At 43.5% G+C, this 25,538-nt stretch overlaps 1 protein-coding gene and 1 pseudogene across 2 annotated transcripts in view; one reads left to right on the top strand and one right to left on the bottom strand.

Moving 5' to 3' along the window:
* The first annotated feature begins 5,107 nt into the window (after positions 1–5,107).
* Positions 5,108–25,538, top strand: part of FGF14 (fibroblast growth factor 14) — a 621,870-nt gene continuing 601,439 nt past the window's right edge. Inside the window, exons 1-2 of one of the 2 annotated variants that reach the window (XM_036831497.1) lie at positions 6,065–6,112; positions 14,977–15,384. Coding sequence is in view for 1 of the 2 variants with exons in the window: in XM_036831495.1 (XP_036687390.1) it covers positions 5,905–6,112 (208 nt within the window). In the remaining variant the exon portion in view is untranslated. Of the gene's footprint in view, positions 6,113–14,976; positions 15,385–25,538 lie in introns of both variants that reach the window. The other variant, XM_036831495.1, reaches the window with a different exon arrangement.
* LOC118884126 lies at positions 21,120–21,803 on the bottom strand (annotated as a pseudogene).

The following is a 25,538-nucleotide window of genomic DNA, read 5'->3' as shown; positions in this document are numbered from 1 at the left end:
AGCAGTGGGGGGGGGGGGGTCTTAAGAGGTGATAATTAATTCTTCCTCTTCCCCCCACTTCTGAGTTCAGATTCAGTTCAGAAATATGGTCGCACAAGTTGGAAAGATGGAAATAAAAATACTAGTTTTATTACCGATAAGGTTGTTTTGGGGAATGAAATTGAACCTGTAGGCAAGAATTGGTTTCTCTTACCATTTCCCCCACATCTGAATATTGCATTGACTGCGCGAGGAAGAGTTTGGATCTGGAGAGCAGGCACATTTACCCGGAACCCCTGCCTTCCCTCTGCAACCCTGTCTTGGTTTGAGTTTCCGCAGGGAACGAAGATTCTAATACAAGTAGTCTATTTATGAAAGAACACAGTAGATGAGCAAGGGATGGATGGTGTAAGGAAGGGGAGAGGGCCAATGACGTGTTAAGCCAACTATCCTGGTGGAAGACTGTGTCTTAATTCCACAGGAAAACTTTGGGAAAGAATGTAAAACACATGCCTCATCATTATCCCTCCCGAGGGGTAAGGGAGCTGGGTGTTTAGTAATGGAGGAATTCTCCTAGGGTGTGCTAATTCTGTAAGTGCCTGGGAACAGGGGACTTCTGTGGTTTGAAAAAATTCCTCAGGTTCAAAGATGGAGATACTGGAAGGTGAAAGCCAACCAGAGCACACTGATGTGATAGAATGAAAGGGGTGTACATGGGACACGGATGATGGCGGCTACGAGACCCCATAAAGAGTTCAGAGGGAGATCAGTCTCCAGGACTGCTTCTAGAAGATGGGCTGTGGGCTTCCAGGCTGACCCAATGCTTCCTGCAAGGAGAAGCTGAAGCAGAGGAGTCTGAAAACATTTTGTAGGCAGGCAGATCCAAAGAGAGAGAGGGAGAGAGAGAGAGAGGGAGAAGTCTGGGCCACTTAAGTCGTTCCATTTTCATTGAGAGGTTGGGAGGTGGCAGACAGAAGGACTGCAGTTCCCCTTCCAGACTGTTCCCTCCAGGAGGGAGGAGCAGAGGTTGTACACCAGGAGCCAATGGAGGAACACGGAGAGAAGAAAGTGGTACTACTGAGTAGTTCAGTGATGTGAAATGGAGAATTAGTCCTTAAAACATGATAATAATTGTTAACATCAACAACAGAGGAGGAATAAGTGTGCAAATCACAAAAGGCACCATCTTTTCGAAAAAGGTTTACACGGTAAAGACACTGAAGTCCTTGTCTATGCATTGGTCTTCTTTTTCCTTTTCTGACCAACTCTTCTTCCAATCACTTTTCCCTCTGTCTTTCTTCTCCTTTATTGTCATGATCATAAGCTCTGAACTGTCACAGGCTACATCCGATGGGCAGGGAGCAAGGCAGAGGGGACAAGGGGAAGAAAGATCTGACAGTGGGACGTTTGCACTGGTGGTGAGGATAAGCAAGAGTGGCTTGTGAGAGGCAGCTAAGAGATCAGTAGCTGCGACAGTGATTGCAAAGGAGAGTGGCCGACTGTGAATCAATCCATAGGTTATATGTGACGTACTTGTGTTCTTTATCCTTTTAATATAAGTAAATAAGCCAAATATTTAGGTGTATTGTTACTAATACCAGACCAGTCCATAAGATAGTAGGGAGGTTAAGCTGCTGTAACAAAGTCACACAAAAATACAGTGGCTCAAACAAAATAAAAGTTTCTTTTTCTGTCATCTAACAGAACAGAGGCAGGTGGCCAATCCGGGATAGGTTGGCTGCTCTGTCCATGGTCCTGGGTTTGTCCTATCCCGGTACTTCATTCCTGGTGTGTGTTCCTTTCCGTGCTCTCAGAGCCGCCCACACCATCCCTTTCAGCTCGTAGGAAAGAGAAAAGAGAGAAGTGGAAGATGAGCAGCTTCCTTTGGAGAATGTGACCCGGAAGTTGAACACGGCACTTCTGCTCACAGCTCATTGGTCAGAATCTAGTCACATGACCCTACTGAACTGCAACGGAGCTGGGAATTAGTCTCTGTTTGGATATCCATGTGCCTTTCCAAAAGTGTGGCGGGGGTGGGACTTTATGGCTAAAAGGAAGAATGAAGAAGGAAAGTAACTTGGGAACAATCAGAAAAAGCATGGTAAGATAGTTACAAAGATTTTTGATGACTAATCTCATGAAAGTTTATATGTCCTATATTAAGATAAAATGTATATTTTATTGTGTTATGGTCATTACACTTACCTTTAGGTTTGCTTACTCTAATATGCTGAATTGAAATTTAATTTTTAAGTGAACTTGATTGTAAGTACTGGGTTTATTTTACTTGAGCCTTATGACAACAGTCTTAAGATTTTTCTCTACCTATATATACTACAGATGTTACTGTCAGTTTTACAGTTACCATGAGGTTTTCCTTATTTTCTTTAGTGGGAAAGCTTACATTTACTTTCTAATAATTTCCATTTTTATCATCTATTATTGATTTGAATGTAGCATGGCAAAGGGTAAGTAAATATTTTGATGTCTTCCAAAACAAAACTTACGGGTCTGAACTCAGATTGGTGTATCTTTGGATCATCCCTAAACTGGAGGCAAACCACCCTTGGTCTTCTTTATTGTGTAACTGGAAATCTGGTTTAATTTTATGAATTAGCATGCACCATGGAGTCTTGTACAGTTACTTTCACAGGGTAAATGCTCAATAAATATTGGTTGAATAATTAAACTGGGTTACTCAGAGCTCATTAGAAATGATAACTCCCTTGGAACAAAGGTGACCTGAATCAGTGTTAGGCCATCTTTTTCAGACAAAAGTACTTGGTATTTTTTGTTTATTTAATAATGTGATTTATAGCCTATGTAATGTAAATAAATAATGTATCAATAAATATAGAAGAAAACTATAGAAATTTCGTTCATTGTAAGAAAAGATTTCTCCTTCCTTTAAATAGCATAAAAGAAGAGAAGCAACTAACACAGTGCCTGATGTAATAGATTCTCAGTAAATAGTAGTCACCATTAATTACCTTTTATGTTGTTCCTTAGGTCACAGGACAAAGAAGTAATAAGTTTTCCACCAATACAAAACAAATCATAGCTTCCTGGCAGTCATTCAATCATTCTTTACTTTAATAGGGATCAAATTCACTGTCACAATGTAGAGAACAGAGTCCAATTTGGAAATGCAAGAAGAGCTCGTTTCAGAAATACTCTGTCTACACAAACTTAGCATATGGAAAGATACAATAGTTACCGAACAGGTGCCCGGATTTTACTTGTGAAATACCCCAGGGAACTCAGCAAGCTTTTACAGAACCTTTGAGCTGTGTGAGTTCAGAAGACCTTGCTGGAGAATATTTTTTATCCAACTGTCCCTCTGGCATATGTCCAGTGGTAATATATTGGGATATTCTAGAACCCCTGACAGGACACCAGAATGTTATAGAAGCAGCATGTGGTAAGTGACCCTGATTGATTGATATCAAAAATTCTTTCCTAATGAATCGGCAATGCTATTCCATTTTACCTCTTTCAAAAAAGAATCCGCTCTTCAATTTTTTTTTCAGCCTGATTCTAAGTCATTTGACATTAAATCCATGGACTTTTATTATTCTCTCTTTCCCTACTTCCCAAACTTGATTTAGACTGCAATTAATCTTAGTAATTTCTTTAAGCTGTATGACATGATACCTTAGGCACATTGAGGACATCCATATTTAACTTTCAAGTTTCTTAACTTTCATAAAATTTGCATGTGTTAAATTCCTCTTCCATCTTGCTTAAAATCAACTGACATTTCCCCAAAGGGTTCAAGATATTGGATACAAATTTTGGCATCTCAAAATTCCTCCTAAATATTAGAAAACACTAGCAGTGGGAAAGTTGTTTATTACATTTTCATATTTTGATAACTGATAATTAAGAAGTTAATTTTCTTTAAAATCAGCCCTGAACAACATAAATCTACATCTATTTATTTATAAGATAGTTTGATATTCCATGCAGTAGAGGTAGTAGTTTTAATTTTTTGAAATTAAGATGGAGCTTCTAAATATATTTTTAAAAATGAAACATTTTATGTCAATTTTCCCATAAAAGTGGAAATAAACTGGCATAATGTTATTTCATTTGCCTAACAGCAGTGAGAGTGGTCAATTTTACTTTTCCAAAATGCTCAGCTCACAAATATGAAATGCTAACATTTATTAATTTTGACTAGCAAGTACACTGGAGTTTGTTATATTATTCTTTGAAATAGTTTGTACTATTTTGTACATTGTATTTTTTCCCAAATAAGATAAGAGAAATCAATAGCTTTGCCCTAAATCTTTTGATTTTCTGGGAAATTAGGGAGTTGGGTTGCATCTTGATGAAAGAGAAATTTTGTCCATTTTGTTAGGGTAGATCGTGGTGGCCGGTGACAAGATTGTATATTAGTGTAGCTAAGTGAACGGGGGGTGAATTCAGTATTAGTTCAATTAATGGGTGCAGAAACAAGCAATGAATTAGTGTGTGAATCAAGCAGAGTGCTTTCTGTACCAAAAAAATATTTGAAGATAATAGGTTGTCTGTCTAGAAAAGGCATAAATGTTCTCATTGACATATGACCCTCCTCAGCAAAGTGTAGTTTGTCACCCCGATTTAGTTCTCTGCCCTTTGAACAGTACTTGTTTTCTGCAAGTACATATTGTCATATGCCTAGTGTATATTTTTCAAACAGTGCTTTAAGTAGGATTCAAATAATAACTAAAGGAACTTGAGTTTTTCCTTAATGTTTTAGATGCTTTAGATGCGGCTTTTGAAAATGTAAGGTGGAACTAATTTTGGGCCAAGGAGTGGTACTAAACTACTGTTTCTATTTAAACCCTTGCCTCCCCTCCACCTTGTGTATTTTTTAAGGTTTACTAATTATAATTAATTTTCCTTTTCGAAATTCACTTTTCAGAGAAGGCGCTGCTAGCTGGCTGCAAGAGCAAGCAGCAAGCCTAATTATGCTGGGCAGAGGAGGGAGAGGGTCAAATAGTGGGGCTGTGGCTGGATGCTAGCGGTGGGGGACTTCGAGAGGGGAACCAGCGGAGAGACTGCAGTGACACTGCCCTCCCCGGGCGGGTGGAAGCATCTCACTGGTGATGGGTCTGAAAGCACGTGGCTACGTCATGGAAAGCCAGTCTTTTCAATGCAAACTTCAACTCCTCCTCCTCCTCCCTCTAATGCCGGTAACTCACATCCAAGGCTGGGCGAGGAATCCGGAGGGGAGATTTTCCTCATGCTCACCGTTGTTGGAAACTGGGAGAGAGAGAGAGGAAGGCAGCAGGGGATCCGAGGCGCTCTCTACCTACTACCAGCCTGACCAGGGGAGGGGGCACCTAGATTTGCATCTTTTCTTCGTGGTGGTTGAGAACTGCAGGTTCAATCGGATCCCCCTGAGCACTGGCGATTGATTATTTTTAAAAAAATCGACACTGGGAGAAGGGAGGCTGTGTCTTCGGCCGTCAGACTCGGAGGTGGTATTGGTGTGTGTATGTGTGCTGGTGGTTTTTTTCTTTTTCTTTTTTCTTTTTTTCTTTCCTTTTTTTTTTTTTTTTTTTCCCTTTCCTTCTCTCCTAGGGACTACACAATGGCAGTGTTCTCTCAGTGAGATGAATCCTGCTTTGACTCCTGCAGACTCACCCAGCCTCGTAGCGATCAACTAAAAGGCTATGGTTTTCTCTTTGGGGATCTTTTGTGCATTACTGTTCTCCCTGATTAGTTCTGGTCTCAGTTGGGATTTCTTTGCTTTTTTGTTTGGCTTCATGCTGAAAAAGGATTTTTTTGCTAACCGTTTGGTAATAATCCAGTGGTGATCAAGGGGATAAATCATTCACCCTGGCCGAAAAAAAACAATCACTGAGAAGTCTCAAAGAAATATACCACGTGAGGGGAAAAAACTGGGAGAAGATCCGGAATATTATCGTTTTTCCTATGGTAAAACCGGTGCCCCTCTTCAGGAGAACTGATTTCAAATTATTATTATGCAACCACAAGGATCTCTTCTTTCTCAGGGTGTCTAAGCTGCTGGATTGCTTTTCGCCCAAATCAATGTGGTTTCTTTGGAACATTTTCAGCAAAGGAACGCATATGCTGCAGTGTCTTTGTGGCAAGAGTCTTAAGAAAAACAAGAACCCAACTGGTAAGCAAAACATGCATCATTTTATGTTTTTCCTCATAATAACCTGTCTGTTGCTCATTGAGCTAGATCTGCAGTTCGGCTATGCAGGAAGGCAGGGGAAACAGAGAAGGACCAGGACAGCGTTGTGTATAGAGGTGTTGCATGGATAAACAAGTAGCAGCTGGATCGGCGTCTGTGAGCCCCAAATCATTACCAGCATCTCTTGGCTGTGACACAATCCATCACTAGGAGGGAGGAGGAAACTTTTTTTTTTTTTTCTTTTTTTGGAATGTATCTAGTTGACGATGTTTGGTGGAATATTGAAGGGTTTATGGCTTAAGGTTCGGCCCGAGGCAGTTGAAGCTTCGGTAGTTGCCAGGAGAAAGAACCGCGAGCTCCCCTGACTCGTGCCGCAGGTCCGGGGACGTAGCTCGGTGCCGAGAACCTGCTCTAGACTTTCTGAGTAGCTTGCACAATATTCGCCACCCCATCACCTTCACCAAAGGAAAAGAGGCCCCCTCCGTCGCGGCCCCGCTCCTCCGTCAGCCCCCGCCTCCCGCCCCCGTCTAGCTCCGCGTGCCGAAGTATGAACTCCTTCCCCCGTCTGCCCCCGACACGCCTGCCGCTGGGAAAACTTGAGCAGGGCTCATGCCGGGAGGGAACCCCAGACGGAGCAGACAAGCCCGGTCTCTCTAGTACATGTAATTTAAACCTCCCTTTTAAAAAGCAGTGTCCTAGCCCGGCGTCTGGGTCCCCCGGGTGGGATGAGCCTGGCCCCGGGTCCCTGCTTCAGCCTCCTGGTGATCGTGCGCCCCCATTCCAAAAGGCTCCAACCGGGAAACTTGCAGTACATTACATAAGAAATGCAAATGCAGGTGATTCGGGGAGTCGGGTCCCCGGGGTTCACTTCCCGCTATCTCAGTCTGAGGCGTTTGGGGGCGGCCGCGGAGCTGTGGGCGAGCAACCCCGGGGAGGCCAGGCCGGAGGGCTGCGCGGCGGCGGCGGCGCACGGGCGAGGAGGCTGGGCGCAGCGGGTCCGGGAGCCGCGCGCGCCGGCGGCGGGGGGTGTGTGGTGTCCCCCGGTTCGCTTCAGGCCGGGGAGGGACCCGGGCTGGGTGTTTTGTGTCTGGGGTCCTCCTGTTGGGGGCGGGGCCCTGGCCGTCCTGCAGCGGCAGCCCGGGTGTCCGAGGCTCCTGACGCCGGCACTGCGGTGTAGTAGATCACGGCTCCCCGCGGGCGCCCTGACACCCCGAGCTCCGCCGGGGGCCACGCTGGCGCCCGGAGCCCCAGCGGCCGGGCAGCAAGTGGCTGCCGCCTCCCTGCCTCCGAAGCTGCCTAATGCAGCCTAGTTGGGCGGCGCGCTCCCAGTGAGCTGCCGCCTGCGGGTGCCAGGGATCGAGAGGAGGAGGAGGGGGAGGGGGAGGGGGGGGGAGGGGGAGGAGGGGAGAGGGGGGGGAGGGGGGGAAGGGGAGGAGGGGGAGGGGGGAGGGAGGAGGAGGGGAGGAGAGAGGGGAGGGGGAGGGGAGGAGGGGGAGGGGAGGGGGAGGGGGAGGGGGAGGGGGAGGAGGGAGAGGGGGAGGGGAGGAGGGGGGGAGGGGAGGGGGGGGGGGGGGGGGGAGGGGAGGAGGATGTGTGGGTGGGCGGGGATGGAGGCGGTGGGTGTGGAGGATGAAGCTCCCCCTTGCAGCCCCCCTCTGCTGCGGCAGAAGGGAAACTGCGAGTTCTGAGACCGTCCAGAAGGGCAGATGCTCGCGTGCTGGCGGACGCCTGGCAGTTGCCGTCAGCTGGGACCTTCGGATGGCTGCTGGGTCTGTGGGCGCGGGGCTGCAGCGGGCTCCGTGCCTCCGTCCTGGAGTCCTCATCCCTGTGCTCTGGCTCTCCCCGCTGTCTTCCCGTCCCCCTCTTCTTCCCCCCCACCTGACCCCCACCCCCTCTGTCCCCGGTCCTTTGACCACTTTCTCTCTTAACTTAGCGTTAGCAGCTCTGAGATGATCCCACCATCCTGAGAGTTACCCAAGGAGAACGCAGAGTGTGGTCACCTTACCAACCAACGTCTCCAGTTGGGCTGTCAGGTGTACCCTAACCCCCGCCTATGAAGCCCAGCACTTGCTGATGCCTTGGTCATAGCTAGATCTGCAAACACTACCATCTCACAAGTTCACGCGAAGACCCTTTTGGCAAGACTTCCTAAAGTGGGACAAGCCAAGGGCTGCGGTGGGGTTCCTCCCTCACACAGTAAAATTACTGGTTTTTGAAGCCTTCTTGTGTTCTTCTTTGAAAAGATTTAGCTCCCTCTGAGACAGGACTACTAGAAAAGCATTTCTTTAGACTTGGCCATTTGTTTAGGGATCTTGAAGTCAGTCCCTCCATAGTGCTGGAGAGTGGGCAATAATTCAGCATGGAACAGGAAGTTTCCTTACTTCCTTTGATAATGTCTTTTTTTTTTTTTTTTTTTTTTGTAAACAGTTTTACTGGAAACGCTAAGTTTCACCCATACACGATTCAAGATCTTTTTATTACACCTCCCGCACCCCACCCACTTTCATCTCTCTGGAATGGATTTTTTTTTCCTTCCGAGGCGTTTGGAAGGTGTCAAACAAATGACGACTTATTTTTAGAGCAATTTATTTTGCAGCTTATGAATGCTAAGGTACTCGGGGGTGAATTGATGGGTTAACTCAAACTCTAACAACCACTCCAACTATTCCACTAGGATAGCTTAAGTCTTAGATTGCCAGGGGTGAGAGTTCCAACCTGGGAGTTGGAGCATTTTGTAAATTATTTTTTAAATGAGACATTAATGTGTCACTATGTATTTCACCTTCTAAAAGTTTTGCCTTTTGAGCTTAAACCATCCCATGCCTAGCCATTCCCTTTCAGGACTGTAGTTGGTAAATTCCATTCTCCTTCTGCTATTAACATGAAGCCTATAATCGTTTGCAGGTTTTTGATCCCAAGATAGCAGTATAACTAAGAACTTAATTGGGTAATTGAAATAAAACAAAGACTAAAATCCTCTTAACTGTTAAAACCAAAAAGAACAGATTGACTACTACCTATTATGTTATCTTAAGTCTAAAACGAGGACAATTAACTGGTTTCAAACTAAGAAGCTTGTCAGAATACCTGCACGTACCAGTTGTAGGATCATGAATTTGGTGTAACGACTTCTTATTAGATGAATTTTTCTTCCCCATCTTTGTAAGTTATAAAATAATTTACTGATTATTCCCACTGCTTTAAATTGTCAAGAAGTACAGGCAGTTTGGTCAGGGGTTCCTGAGAGGAATTTCAGAGCACTGCTATATAATCAGGTTGGTGTAGAAATAAGCAAATAATAGAGTCATGAACTTAAGGGCAAAGTTACTCATCTACCCAAAAGTTCTTAATTCATGTTTAAGTAAGAGGTGTTAATTAAGTAGGTTGTTTTTAGTTGTTTTTATGTAAAAGTTAACTGGAAAAGAGCATGAAGAATATATTTGCACAATATATGCTTTTTAAAATAAATTGCAATAGCTTAGAAATCCTGGATAGAAAGTAAATTTACTGTCTTCATAAACATGTCCAATATCTCACAATACAACTATTATCAGAGGACACACACACACACACACACACGCTTAATGTCCTACCTTCCCTTATTTTCCCAGTAGAGGAATAGCTATATGTTTAGAATAGATGTTACCTGCTTCAACTCTCACTGCATGAGTCATGCAAGGTGACTGTATTTTAGGCAGATCATTAAATGGGGAATACTGAGTCCAAGGCACTTACTTTGCCTGGAGGAGGGGTTGATATGTTTCTTTAAATTAGTACTGAGAGTTTGGACTGACCGACGTGTGTCACAGGCCAGTTTGGGAAATAATCTAGGTCACTGAAATCTGAGCAATGGCTACTAAGGAAATAAATATGGTTGGAAAAAAGAAGTCCACAATAGGGGACTTTCCTGGTGGCGCAGTGGTTAAGACTCCATGCTCCCAATGCAGGGGGCCCGGGTTGGGGAACTAGATCGCACATGTATGCCGCAACTAGGAGTTTGCATGCCACAACTAAGGCCCAGCACAACCAAATAAATAAATAAATATTAAAAAAAAAAAAAAGTCCACACTAAAGATAAATACGAAGGTCATATCATGGATGTCTCTTCAGATACATAATGTCCAACAGGCAAAGGAAGCCACAGACCTTCAAATATATACAGCTACTCACACATACAAACTTCCACGGCTTGATAGGATTTTGGAAAGCAGAGATTTTAAGAAAAATTGTAACCAGATGTAATTTTATTGGGTACCAGTGTTTGTGGCAAGGAGGGTATGAAGCGGATGCCCTAGACCTAGTTCTGCGGAGCACATTTAGAAAATCCCACAAACTCATGGCCCTGAGTGTTTCCTCTTCTGAACTGTCTCCCTCTCTGCCATGAAACTTTGAGATGAAACAAGCAGGGCTTGGTAGAAGTCACTGTCACTTTCTATTTCCTACTTTTTTGGGGTGTCTTCCAGCTCTGCTTTTGCCTTTGACTAAGCTGTTTTAGGTGCCAAAAACATCTGGTGTGCCACTGTTACTCATTTAAATATATGTTATTCTTTTAAAGCTACTTGCTTTACATCTAGGGGCAGTCATGGCTTTGAGAAGTGAGAAAATAGGAAGAGGGAGAAGAAAAAAGAGTAAGCATTTTTCACCCCTTCTCCTCTGCCTGCCGACTCATCTTGGGTTCCTGTAGAGCTGGGTGAGCCACAAATGGTCCATAACCTGTGCATTTCTAAACACTGAGCATATGTAAAATGGAGACATCAAATTCAGACTGCATGGCTGGAACACCAAACAGATGTAAGGTCCTTCTCTTTCTAATATGCTTGCCTTCAGCGTGGGATTCCCTGTAATATGAGTGGGCCTTGGATTCCATCTAGGAAGCTTCATTACTGAAGCAGCAAAATGAGTTTTGCAGGCAGTAGCACTTCCTGAACCAAAGGATGGCATGTTAGGTAGGCTTCCAAGTATTGACTTGTTGGGAGTGTCAACTGTTTTGTTTTATGTTTGTTTTAATTTATATCCAAGTTAACAAGTGTGAAATCCAATCAGTGATCATCTAAAGTTGGTTTTAACGGTGGAGATCACTTTAGTTGTACCCATATCCAGCCTGTTCTCATCTTAGGCAGCCTCCCTGAGAACATCCGTTCAAACGATGCATTGCTTTCAGAAGGTGCTAAAGCTAATTCTATAGTTCACATTTCCCACGCGGAGCCACTCCTTTAAAAATGTTCAAACCCAGTCTTCCATGTTTTAGCAACACAAACACTGAGGACTTTTGTGAAGTGTTTTTATACATATTGTAACAAGGACAACAACCAAGGTTTTTGCTCCTTTGTACATTTTGGCATCATTAACTCACTCAACTGACTCATAAGCTTTCTATAAATATGTAGATGTCTCAAAATGGAAGCATTTATTCAAGAGTTTCTTATGCCTTATGGGGAAACAGTTGGATGTTTGAACAGTATATTTGAAGCTCCTCTACTAAGTTTTAAATGAGACATTGCATCATGTCTATATTCTTAATAAAACCTTTGAGCCCAACTTACTACCACCTCCAGGAGGACAGTGGGCCAGGGAAATACCTGCTGACATGTCTATCTGCCTGGTGCCATAGTCTGTGTGGTGTTTCTTAGGGTTTTAGATTGTGTACCATGTGCTACATTTAGTTATAAGAGTTGAACTTGAGCACAGAACAGCAGGGAATTGTCTGAGGGCGACTTCTCAGTTCCTCCATATGCCTGCAGAGATGCACTAAGTTTTTTTTTTGCTATTCTGCTTCTGAAGGACCAAGTATGTCTTGATGTTTTCCCTGTATATTTCTGTAGTTGGTACAAACTAATTTTCTGCTTTGGCCAGAAGTAAAAGGTAGGATGATGAAGGGAAGAGGAGTTGAAAGGAGGAATTCTTAGGGCTTTCCTAAACATGAAAGCAAAAAAGGAGGCATAGTGCAGACATGTTTTACAGGGAACACTGAAGTTTTTGTTTATCTAACCTACTAACACCATCGAAGAAAGTCACCTAACAATTGTTGAGCACTGTTGCCTTTATCGCTGTCCCCTGACAAAAACTCAGGTTATGACAAGTCTCAGGTTTTCAATACATTTGTATTAAATGAACTAATGGTGAAAAACAGGGTTCTCTGAGAAAGTTAACTGTGGGACTTAACTGCCACTGTCATACAATTTACTTGGTTAAGTTCACTTAACGCCTACTCCTTTCCAGCAGTGCCAACCAAGAATTTGGCTTCTAAATGGTAAAACCAAGAAGGAAAAAAAGCTGTTAGTGGCCTTCTTTCTCTTCATGCTCCACGCCAGGGCATCCTGAAACATGGTTTGCAAACATTCCCTGGGCTCAGGCCTTCCTCAAACACACAAGCGCATTCACCCCTTCTGGCCCGTTCAGCCTGTAAGTAACAAGTGTTAGGGCACCATTTGGTTCCCTCTGCAAGGGCCCCCCTTCATTTTCTTTTCTGATCTTTAATGTTCTCCGAAAGGAAGGCATTCCGAAAAACAGTGGAGTGAATTTGAATTGTTTCTCTCTTCCTGTCTGAACTCCTTTCTGTGACGATGGTCACTGGCACCATCCGATGTGGCATGTTTCCGTTCTAGAGGGGACAGCACCTCAACAGCCTCGAGTTTCACTTGCTTTGAAAGGAGGTGCCCCCTCCCTATTTTGTTCTTTTCCGTTTTGAAGCAGTCATCTGCAAACTTGGTGGCGCCCTGCTTTCCCAAAACCACACTCAGCTACTCAGCTTCCGCCCTCCGGAGCCACCGGCAAAGGCGGACGCACGACTGGGGCAGAGCCCCGCTTGCCAGAGCAGCGAGCGGGCCGTGGACTGTTTTCTGCTCGCCGCGAGCCGGCCACCTCTGCGGCTCGGATCTGCTTCCAGGAGTCGGGCCCCTCGGGGATCTGGCCGGAGCCGGGCTCGGAGTCTGCCTAATGGAGCCCCGAACAGAGGAGGCACGCAGGCGACGCGTGGCCTTCCTCCGTTGTGACCCGCGGCCACAACTCCCTGGACCAGCCACCCCGTGATCCACTCCTCGGGGATTCTGGGGCTCCGCAGCGCAATGCGGCGGAAGCGGCCCGTCCGAGCCGCCGTAGCGCGGGGGGTTTCCGTTGCCACGGGGATGACCTCTGACCCTGGAGCGTCTCTGGGGTCTCGGAGGCCGGCGCAGCCGTTGCTATGGAAACCACGTGGCCGGAAGCCGCGGGGTGCGCGGGCCGCGCAGGCCGTTGACGCGGCGCACCTCGGCGGGCCCCGGGCCGGCGACGTTGCGCGCGCCCCAGTGCGTCCCCGGGCCGAAGGGCAGCGGAAGAGTTTGGTTCCAGCCCACAGGTGGCCGCCTCCCCTCGACGCGCTGCAGGGTTTAGAGGAAAAGGATGCGCCCAAGTTCCGGACTGGGAGAGCATGAGCCCAGCCCGCACTAGCTACTGGGAGGCCGAGGAGGGCTCCTGACGTTCTCTGGGCCTCAGTTTCTTCGACGGCAGTGCAAGTGCGTTGATTAGAATAATCTCAGGTCGGCCTCCGCTCTCACGTTCCAAGCGTCATGTAACTTTCCACCCGATCCGGATTCTGAATGAACTTTTCCCTCTTCCCTGTATCTCCCCTGGACTATGTTGAGTATATTTAAGTTGTAGTTTAAACCCGAGGCTTTCAGAGATCGAAGGCTACCTGCGGGCTCATGACCGGCCTTTTAGAGGTGTGGCAACTCCTTCCCTGTGCAGAGGTGACTCTTCCAAGAGCCGGTTTTGAGTGGTAGGGAAAGCACAGTTCACAGCTTTGAGCCCTGGAAGAAGACACGCGTTGTATTTTACTGGTGACACCACCAAGAGATCTTCATGCATTTTACAGAGTTGTGTGATGGGTGCTGAAACAGATGGCATTCCTCTGTATCTGTTGTATTCCCCAGATGTCTTTTCCTGCGGTCTCTAAACATTTTTTGGAGAGGACTCGACCTACCTTGGCTTGTTTTTCCTTCTGTTATCTTGGACTATTGAGAAGAATCACAAGCATCTTCACATCTTAAAACACACACACAACTTCACTGTATATTTAGAAGTTTAAAAAGACTATTTTGAGGGTATGATAAGGCAAGCTCACTAGTTTATAAAAGAACAGCTAGATCCAAATTGTGTTTCTGCGGATGGAGTAGGTTAAGGTTACCTGCTCAGATGGCTTTACACTTTTTAAAGACTTTTTGTTGGCCTAGTTTCCAAATAGTCTTTTTACCTTTTTTTGTTCCCCTTATAAGAATTACCTCCCTGAAGTTTGCTTTTCAAAGAACTGGCCATCAGTTCCTCAAGAAGACTGGGTAGAATATTTACATCTCAAGGCACAGGGAAAAAAGTAAGTGCCTCCAAGAAGGACTTTTGTTTCCTAAATCCAGAATTTTACAATATGTGTCAGCATAGGGGAGGTTTTGGGATTGGTATAAAGGATAGATGGGCTTTGATTTGCTTCGGTAGCTGCGTTTCTGTTCTTACAAAGACTCAGTTCCTGAGACAGGGATAGTTGTTTTTAATTCTTCAAAGAATTGAGTTGCAACCTTTATGACATCGAAGGGCTGATCACCCATCCAACTACATTATCTTCTGTTTGCATCTTTAGATCCGGGAGAAGGTCTTCAACTAAGATGGAAATAAAAAGATTTCTGTGTTCTAGATTTAGAGCTTTTTGTTTTGGAAGGTCTTTCCTTCTGGGTATACATAGTTTCACTTAGCTTAGGGGAGGAGGCCTCAAAAAAAGTTCCTATCAGGCTCTGAATATCAGCTTCCAGTCTGGCCAAATTCTCACAGTAGAGCTACTTAAAAAAAAAAGTTTTGTTTTGTTTTTTCAAATATCTTGTCAGGTTTCAGCCGAGACAAACAGTAAATATTCCTGGCAGTACTGAACAACCTGTTGGACTCAAGAGGTGTCCCCAAAGAATGTGCAAAAGATCCTACCCTCCCAAGATCCAGAGCCACATCCAAAGGTAGCCAAAGAAAGACTTAGTTCCCCTGAGCGCTGGCAACGGTCAGTAGGACACTAGCTGCAAGTGGCGTGCCATCCACACTTCCGTCCGGCCGTATTTTGAGGGCCCTCAGCCTGATGGTGCCCAGGCCAAGTTCTCAAGACCCAAAATGAGACAAACAAGAAGGCAATAGCTGTCCCTGGGAGAGAAAGGATCCACAACCAGTGCATCTTGGAAAGGAAGGAACAGCGTGAGATCTTCCTTTCCCCTCTCAACTGGGCACTACAGACAGGAGAGCTGACTCTGGTAAGAATTCTCTGGCATCTGGCAATGTCTCTGGCATCTGCCAGTTTTCTTAGGCTCCAGAGCAAGTGGGGTTTAAAGTAGAGTGTAGCTCTGGCATCTACCTGAATTTGGCAAGGTTTTTCACTAATTTTAACTTGAATTTCCTATTGGCTGCTTAAGAGAATAACTGGTAGCGGTTTACTGGTTTCCTGGAGAATCCCTTGGAGTCCCATGAACTCTGAGAGGGGCGCATTTGGGGGCCACCCTTCAAGGGCAGGTGTGGGCGCATCTGTACTGTCACTAATCTGTTTATGGTCTTGTAGTTTCTTCAGAGTGGAAAGGCAATTCAGATAGAGGACGAGCAGACAGTGAAGACTGAGGTGACGGATACGGGGAGTAGTAGAAGTCACTACTTAGAGTCTTCTGTTTTAGGTGCCTCTTGTATCCTTAATTTTGCATTAGCCATTTGCAGTGAATCTTTCAGTAAAACTGTTTTGGAATCTTGAAGACTTTTGGTCAGCTTTACCCTTTAGATAATCATTATGGCAACAGTGTGGAAAATATCTTTGCGTGGAGCGGGATTGAAGGTAAGGAAGGCCACAGAGGAAGTGGTGAGGTCAGAAATAAGGCAGTGACAGGGGCTGGAGAGGAAGTGGAGTCCCTCTATCTCAGTGGCCAGTTTGAATTTGGGAAGGGAAAAGAGGGAGGTGTCTAGGATGTTCTGACCACAGGTTTTTGATTTGGACCGTTCCTTTTGATGCTGAGCCACTGACCATTTGCCAGTAGACCACTCCTGTCTCCTCAAAGCACGGAGCAAAAACTTGACTCTCTCCAGACTGTTTGTATTCGAGGGGCTGTGGTAACTTTTAAGAGCAAGTAGAAAACTTGGACAAGTTTCTCCTTCTAGATCATAATTTAAATAGGCAGTTCTAGGGGAACTGCTCTGGGATAAAGGGTTCGTTTTCTTGACTCCAAACCTGAAAGTCCTTGGGGATAAAAAAAAATGCCTTACAATAAAGATAAGTCAAAGGTTTTTGTTTTTGTTTTTAAATGATATACGGTTCTTTGTTGATAGTCGATGATTTGTGTGCAATACTTTGTTCCATTTGAGGAGTCAAATAATACAGTTAAAAGCCAATTTTTCAGATTATTCAGGTCTGGCAAGAAAGGAGAAGGAAGTGTGAACTTTATTGAATTTACATATGTAAGTTTGTGCACCTGCTTCTTGGGTAGCAATGAACATAGTTGTAATTAAAATGCCTTCCCCCCCCCCCCCCCCCGTAACATTTTGCTGTCTGCGCAATTACAGTGGATCACTGAAGTGTGTGGTAGCTAGCCTCTTCTGTAATGCTGCCTCTTACTTAGATAAAGTGTAGTTTGGGACGGATTGCGATCTCTATTCTTTCCACTTCCTGTGTGGAGCACGTGGCATACTACTGTCGTACTTTAAAAAAGAAGAAATGTGAAAATAAGAAGGCTCGAAGACTAAAACATTTGTAGGGTTTCTGTTTTTTTTCTTAAACAGCCACTTATTTCAGAGTCTGAAACTCATGTTTTTTGGTTGTGTTTCTGTTGTACCCCAGGTGTTATTGCTTGTAAGCAAAGAAAGGGCTCTGTTTGCTAGGAGGCCTGAATCCCTTTCCGAATTAAACACTCAGCAGTTACCGTCATTCTGCCGCAACATTTTCTTAACTATTTTTTCTTTTACATTTAAACTTTCCACTCATATGCCAATTAAGTGACATAGAATTCCTCATACATCAGATATATGATAATAGATAAAAAATATTGGAAATATTTTTTAATAGAATAGATACTAAATGTTAGAAATATTTTAATGGTACAGTAACAAATTAAAATATAAATAAATTTGAAAAAGATAGAAATTTGGGGGGGTCATGATTGTTTATTGTTTATCTTTCCTAATTATATTTCCTTTTAAAATCTTGGGAATCATCTTAGAGAACACAGTGCTTAGGTGGTTCTGGTCCATCTGTGGCACACGTGCCTTTTCACGGGAACGTGAACCCCTGACGTGCACGTGGAAGGTGGAGTGTGGCCTGATCTGCAGGGCCGTGGAGTCCTGCTACTCTGTTTTCCATCACTGAGGATTGCCCCACTTTGTCCCGCTCTCCTTGTATTTGTACTGTCATACTCGAGATTTTGTCCCTTCACATCTTTCCTTTAGTTGTGTCTTTCAAAAGGTTTGTCATCAATTTAACTCTTCAGGCAAGGCTGGGATTCGTATTCAGTTGGCTTTTCAACTTTTACATGTATTACATTAGGGGAAAACGGCAAAAAATGCTAACAATACACTTGTCAGACAGTAAACGAGACACATCTGTCTGAACTTGAGACACTTACCCAAAGTAGCATTTATTTGACTTAATTTTTTTCTTTCTGTGCTTCAAATAACGTGATAAAAAAAACTGTGATGTGGATCTATTGCTTTAATCGGTTATATAATTAAATAATTTGGGGATATTATTATAATTATTCTACCTAATAGTCCCACTAATGAATGCCTTTAAACTTACTAGATTTTAAAAGACTTATTGCTCTTCTACTTGAACAGAAATATCCTGAATTATTCTGAATCCTGTATTAGTATTTATGCTCTAAGTAATAATAAAAGACTAGCTTTATAGGATGCTTTCTATGTACTAGATACTTTATCTATATTACCTAATTTAGTCCTCAAAAACCATATGTGGGAACTTTTCTTACATTTATCTGAAAAAGGATGACGCCCAGGCATGAAGAGGTTAAGGAATTTGCCTGGCGGCACCCAGCCAGTGGTTGAAACCCAAGCAGTCTTTCTCCAGAGACAACCTCTTAAATTCCTGTATTGCAGCTACCTCCCTAAAGACTGTGTTCAAAGCGTATATGTGAAAGTGGCTGGTGTTGTCTCAGTGTTTCTGTGAATCATTATATCCTGAAACTAAAGAGGAATGCAACATATTCAGTGTTTGCCTCGTGTTCAGATATTTAGAATTTGTAATGCTTTTTTATTGAGCGTAATTTACATACATTAAAATGCGCAGCTCTTAACTGTAGAGTCTGATGTCTTTTGACTATTGTGTGTATCCTTGTGCCAGACACCCCATTTAAGATATAGAATATTCTTGTCGCCCAGAAACCTCATTCTCAGTTCGATTCAGTTCCCACCCGTGCCTTCTGTGAGAGGCAGCCGCCGTCCCCTCTCTGACTTTACCTTAGCCTGTCCTAGAGCCTCAGATCATCGGATCCTGGAGTCCTCATGCCTTGAGTTTGCTGTTTTCACTCCACACGTTGTTGTTTTTGAGATCCACCTATACCATCGCACGTGAGATGTGTAGACTTCCATGCGGTAACTTCTGTTTTCTTTTGTAAACTAGAAACTCCTAATTGAACACACCCACTTTTAGTTAACATCCAGAAGTTGCCCGAAACTACAAAGGGTTCGCAAGCCGACCCGGCGGGCAGGCTCACAAGCCGGCCCGCCCCAGTTACAGAGATGCTGGCTGAGGACGGAGAGTCCTGGGTCAGAGATAAAGGACTGGATCACTCAGGGCACAACAGACGCCACGTTCTTGTTTCCCTTGTCCTAGCATCTCCCAGGGGCAGTGCTGAGTAGCTGAGGTGGACGCCTGCACACAGTGGTTTTGTGTCACAGCTGAGGACCTCTGAGTTTAGGAAATCCCCCTTCTTTTAAGGAACGTCTTTCAAAACTGCCCAACCTTTGCCCAGCAGCGAGCCATGGTCTTTATTATTCTGGGGTCCGGGGGGGGGAAAAATCGCCCTCTAACCTGGAAGCACTATCTTTAGAGTGCAAGGTTGTCTGCAATGCAGATATCCTCGTGAAGATAGTCTGAGTCAAAAGCTCTTAGGAGACAGAGCAGAAATCCCATGGATAAGTTGTTCTTTAAAGCTGTTTCTGCACAGCAACCTTTTCTTCCCTTTCTGGTTTCTTCAGGATTGCCATTCTTGTTGTTCCAAAGATGCACTTAACATAGAGAAAAATTTATTTGGAAATTATCTAGAAAATGATCTTGAGGTTTTGAGAAGACAGACAATATACAATCTATACAATACACCTATTAGTATTTATTAAATAACTATTTGTGGTAAGTTCCGTGTTAGTTACTGGGAGAGATTTAAAACATTCCATAAGGATTTGGTCTCTGGCCCCAAAGTACTTAAGCTCAGTGTACAGAGAACACCAGTAATGAGAGAGTCTTGAATGATGGACGGCCACAGGGCATCTGTAGGAGACCCATCAAAGATGAGCCGAGAAGAAAGGGAAATCTTGTCGAGAAGTGTGACCTGAGCTGACTTTTGAAAGCGTGTTTCATTTGGCAGGAGAGATAAGTATATTCTTGGCAATGGGAGCAATGTGAGTGAAAGTCAAAGGCTGAAAGGTTCATGGTTGGGGATTTTGGGAATGTTAATGGAATCTTATGTTGGGGGATTAGAGGAATCATAATTTGGAGTCCAAAAGCCTGGCAGAGGAGTTAGACTGGATGTGGTAAAATTTAGTGAACTAGGGAATGTTTCTGGAGTGGGAAGACGGCACAACTTTGTTTGTGGCGCCTAAGGTACTTGGGGCAGCAGTTAATTTCCCAGTAAGATGATGTTTTCTAGTGAAACATCGCTGGACTGAAAATGTCACAGGCTATTTGGCTACAGGGAAATTTCCAGCAATTTGAACCACAATTTCTTACACGAGAATCCTGATAAACTGCTCTGGCGCTAGCAGCAGATCTATGTTTGAGTAACCCTTGATGACCGTTGCTTAGTGGAGAGATGCATTAAGGAACAATTTGCTAAAAGCACAACTTTTGGAAATGGATTTTGATTTTCTGCTCCTTTCTGTTATAAAATTTGAATTGTGTTTTAGGGGGTCAATATCTATTTCTCGGTTATCTTAACGCTTAAGAATGCCACGCAATTTATAAAATAATATTTTAAGGAATATCACTTGTTAAAACAAGAGCACTAATTCAATTCTCAATGGCCCTTTAAACTTTACAAATACATAACTAGTAATGCTTTATAAGCAGCAGTTTCAATTTTTTGATTTAGAACTGGGATCCTTGTTAGAGATCCTAGTTTATAAGTTTATAAAATGCATATTTATAGGGTCACAAGCATAATTCATACAAGTAAGGGAAGGGATTCATTTGAGGTGGTGATAACACTTGTAGACACCCTGTGCGGGGAGCAAATTAGCAGCATAAACCTGAATTCTGTCATTTCAGTGGGTAGTGAGCGATTTAACAATTTTTTTTGGGTGCCAGTTAGTGTAAAGGCAATAGACAGCTGCACAATGCAAAAGGTCTGAATGCTACAGAGTTAAGTAAAGGGTCTGAATGTTGTTGCATTAACATAGTTTTCAATAAAAAATTAAAATGTGCATCTAAAGATGCCACAGTCCAAGTTGCGTCATACGGATTGCCACAGCTATACATACACTTGCTTACTCAGTGTCTTGGTGCCCTCTAATGTTTGTGAGAGCCTTCAGGAAAGGAAATTAGGGTCATTCAACTCGCTCTGTGCATCATAATCTTGCTCTCTTATTTTTATTACTCAAAGCAGAAGGAGGAGTTACCTCTGTGAATCTTGGGAACAGTTTTTGGCCTAACTATGCTTTTGCTTTCACTGTTACAATTTTAGCATAAGACGGATCTTTGACCCTCTCTTTCTTGTATTCTTTTAAATTGGTAGAAATACTTTTAAATATTATTGTATATATATATATTTTTCGTGATGTCTGATCTTATTTATTTGTTACTCTTAGAACATCTCATTTTTGACTGGTCTCAGACTTAGAAGTGGAAGCTCTCAGAGAGGACAGCCTCCGTCTCTTGGCAATCTGTTCCTGGCGTTTTTCTTTGGTCTCCTTCATTCTCTTGGCCAAAAGTTTAGCATTTTCTGCAGCCTCTTCTTTATTTTTCTTAGTACGCTGTTTCTTCAGAGCAATACGCCAACGTTTGCGTTGCAGAACACGTGGAGTAACAAGACGCTGAATCTTGGGTGCTTTGGTCCTAGGTTTCTTACGTTCTTTGTTTAGGGGCTTTCTCACAACATACTGGCGGACATCATCTTCTTTAGAGAGACTGAAAACTGTGGATTCTGCTAGCTCTTTTGGGCCCCAGGCGACGAGGCACAGTAGTATCCGTGAGTCCAGGAATATCCGTCTCCCCTTTTTTTACGATGACCAAATTGAGAACGCTCAGATCGGCCTCCACAGTGCAACCCTGTACAGATTTGCACTTTCTTTCTCCAGTCCTCCTTGGTCTGTAACAGGAATGCCCCTTACTCAGTAGCAGGCAGACTCATCCATGGGTCAAGACACCCTGCTTCATGGGGAAACCCTGTTTGTCATTTCCACCACTGATTTGGACCACATAACCCTTCCATTCTTCACCCAGAGCATCAGCAGCAACTTCTGTGGCCATGAAAGGTACGAATGAAGGTTTCTCCTTCAGTCATGCCAACATACACCTCCCATTCCATTACACAGAAACGTCACTCATTTTCCAGTTACTTGAACTGAAAAACACCCTAGGGTCCATGTGTGTAGGTTATCACCAGCATAATTTTCTATACCAAAATAATGAAATCATAGTAAATTAGAATAAGGAAACCTACCACAAATACATTCTTACTTTAAAGGTCATGACCCAGCCCCGCTGCAGCCTCACGGGCCGTAATGAGCACTAACAAATGATACGGTTCAGTGTGTCTGTGCTGGTGTCTACTTCCGAGACCACCAGTTAGTGCATTGCATCTCTTGGAACAGGGCCCCACCTACCTGACCACATCAACCAGTGTTAAGTTTAACTAGCACCATCTTTGTTAGAGGTCAGCTCAAACATGAAGAAACAATAGCCAAGGCAAAGGCCTTTAGTGTGACAGGTTCATGAGTTAGAAATAATCCTAGGTACACATAATGATTCTACTGTTGTCTCTCTGGTCACAGCAGGGGCCTAGATACTGTCCAAGGAAGGAAGTCTCTTCCTCTATGTTAAGCACTGAGCCCCACGGGGTCTGTCAGGGAAACCTTTCTGCTGTGTCAGTTCCTCTTATCAAGTGATGTAAAACTTGGGAGCTGGTCTCAAGGGTAAGCTGTGACAAAGTGAGAGAGTGGCATGGACATATATACACTACCAAACGTAAAATAAATAGCTAGTGGGAAGCAACTGCATAGCACAGGGAGATCAGCTCGGTGCTTTGTGACCACCTAGAGGGGTGGGATAGGGAGGGTGGGAGGGAGGGAGATGCAAGAGGGAGGAGATATGGGGATATATGTATACCTATAACTGATTCACTTTGTTATAAAGCAGAAACTAACACACCATTGTAAAGCAGTTATACTCCAATAAAGATGTTAAAAAAAATAAATAAAATGCCTTCCCCCCGCCCAAAAAAAAGAAATAAAATTAGATGCTGAGAACTGCAGCATAGGATGGAATGGCTGAACAGTGAGGTATGTCTACTTCCTATATCAGGCTTATTAGTCAGGCACCTTGGCGTTGGACATTATGGATTGGTACAGTCTAACTAGCACTTTAAACTTCTCTCCAATAAGTAGGCCATCTAGGTAACTTAGAAGTTAGTTTTGTTACCTCCAAATATATGGTATCTTAGTCTTTCTAGGGGGAGTAGAGGGGATTTGGAAGATTAGATAAAGGTGGAAGAGTTGCTGGGGATGGTCGGTCCTGGAGCTAAGGAAGCAATATCGATAGAGATGGACGGAATGAACTCATCCACCCTCCTTCCCCTTTTCTCTCCCATTTCGTTTTCCCTTTGCCACTGCCAATTATGTCAGGAGATTCTGCTTGTTGGACCAAATGAGGGACGGATTCGGGCTGGAGTCTTCCAAATAGAATGAAGAGTCCATAGCTGTCCTTAGATAGCATTTCATGATAAATGGGGTACATTTTTTTTCTTTAACATCTTTATTGGAGCATAATTGCTTTACAATGGTGTGTTAGTTTCTGCTTTATAACAAAGTGAATCAGCTATAGGTATACATATATCCCCATATCTCCTCCCTCCTGTGTCTCCCTCCCACCCTCCCTATCCCACCCCTCTAGGTGGTCACAAAGCGCCAAGCTGATCTCCCTGTGCTATGTGGTTGCTTCCCACTAGCTATCTATTTTACATTTGGTAGTGTATATATGTCCATGCCACTCTCTCACTTCGTTCCAGCTTACCCTTCCCCCTCCCCGTTTCCTCAAGTCCATTCTCTACGTCTGGTCTTTATTCCTGTCCTGCCCCTAGGTTCTTCAGAACCATTTTTTTTTTTTTTTTAGATTCTATATATATGTGTTAGCATACGGTATTTGTTTTTCTCTTTCTGACTTACTTCACTCTGTATGACAGACTCTATGGGTACATTTTTAAGTTGAAAAATACAGTGAAGGTAACAACAACTGTAAAACAGGTTATGACTGGAAATTGGTTTATTTTCCCACAAAACCGACTAGCAATACCCTTGGGGTCTTTGTGCATTTTTTGTACTTTTAAATTTGTTTACTTGGCTCTCAATGGGCATACTTATCTTTTTTTTTTTTTAATTTATTTATTTTTAATTTTTGGCTGCGTTGGGTCTTCGTTGCTGCGCGCAGGCTTTTCTCTAGTTGCAGTGAGCGGGGGCTACCCTTCGTTGCGGTGCGCGGGCTTCTCATTGCAGTGGCTTCTCTTGTTGCAGAGCCCGGGCTCGAGGTGCGCGGGCTTCAGTAGTTGTGGCACATGGGCTCAGTAGTTGTGGCTCGTGGGCTCTAGAGTGCAGGCTCAGTACTTTTGGTGCTCGGGCTTAGTGCCCTGTGGCATGTGGGATCTTCCCGGACCAGGGCTCAAACCCGTGTCCCCTGCGTTGGCAGGTGGATTCTTAACCACTGTGCCACCAGGGAAGTCCCTGGGTATACTTATCTAATGAATAATGCCTACTTTTACTGTAGTTTAGCCTATAAGCACTTAAAAAAATTAATACCCTTATAAAACTTATAAGCACTTTAAGGAAATTAATACCATTGTGAAAATAAAACACTATTTATAGATATAAGGAATGAGCAATTTTTATATATTTATCTCTGATTAAAATATTGCTCTGACTCTTCTTACCTATGTTTATCTATGTTCAAAGCATGGGCATTTCATTAATATACTGACAATATGATACTATATTTACATATAATTTGTTTGCTTAGCTTTAATGTTAATGCCATGAAGCTCAGAATTCACTGTGAGATATACATTTTACTTTTATTGATATTTAAATTTACTCTGGTTCACCTCTTAAATATCTCATGCAAAACTTAAACATTCCTTGATATGAATGTCATCTAAAGTTGTAAGAGAACAACCCCTCCTGTTATATCTTACTGTGCTTTGTTAAAAAAAAATCACCCTATTCTCCAGTAAAGTCCTGTCACTGTAAATGGGCAGAGGCTTTCCTACAGCAGGTGGACATTCTCAGGGCCAATCATACGTGGAAAGGTTCAGACGTGAACTTGAACCCTGAAAGTGGGAGTTAACTGTATAGGAAAAGAAACTTCATGCTCTCCGTAATACTTCTCTTGGGTTTGGATATTAGGTTGCTAGATGTAATTAGGCATTTTTGGCAGGTTGGATGCTGAGTAGGGAGGCATCCATGTACTGAACTCCAAGCTGAAAACAGGTAAACTGTATGCTAGATTATCCAGTTCCATGATATTCTGTGTTGATTTCCTTTGTGTGATATCCAAATATTTAATTACCTTACATTTAAGTATTGCAGCCCTGCCTTGGCTGTGCACTAGAGAATTAAGAGAAGGGCCATTCACCTTTACTTGAACCAGAGTATTAAACTCAGAGCAGTGCCAGTATTCCCTCTCTTGTAGCCGTCATTAGTGAGATACCCAAAGGGGAGCTGCATCTCAGGAGACATGGCTAAGACTCTAAAAGGCCTGGCTTGAAAACTTTGGAAGATCTCGGTTTTATTATCTTAAGGGATATAATAAATTTTTCCTTCAAAGCTAAATTTCTTGTTTTCTGATATCAAAAAATGTTTATTTTTAATTACATTGCCAGGGAAGAGTGCAGTTATGAGATGATTTTTACTTCACCTTCCTAACTTGTTTATTTGGACCCCAAACTTTAAGAACAGGTAGAATTGTTAACAGCATGTTAGCATGCTGGCATTCTTT

This window comes from Balaenoptera musculus, chromosome 18, assembly GCF_009873245.2.
Source record: "Balaenoptera musculus isolate JJ_BM4_2016_0621 chromosome 18, mBalMus1.pri.v3, whole genome shotgun sequence".
Classification (NCBI taxonomy): Eukaryota; Metazoa; Chordata; class Mammalia; order Artiodactyla; family Balaenopteridae; genus Balaenoptera; species Balaenoptera musculus.
Note: the sequence above shows the minus strand (reverse complement) of the source record. Positions and strands in the feature narration are given on the sequence as shown.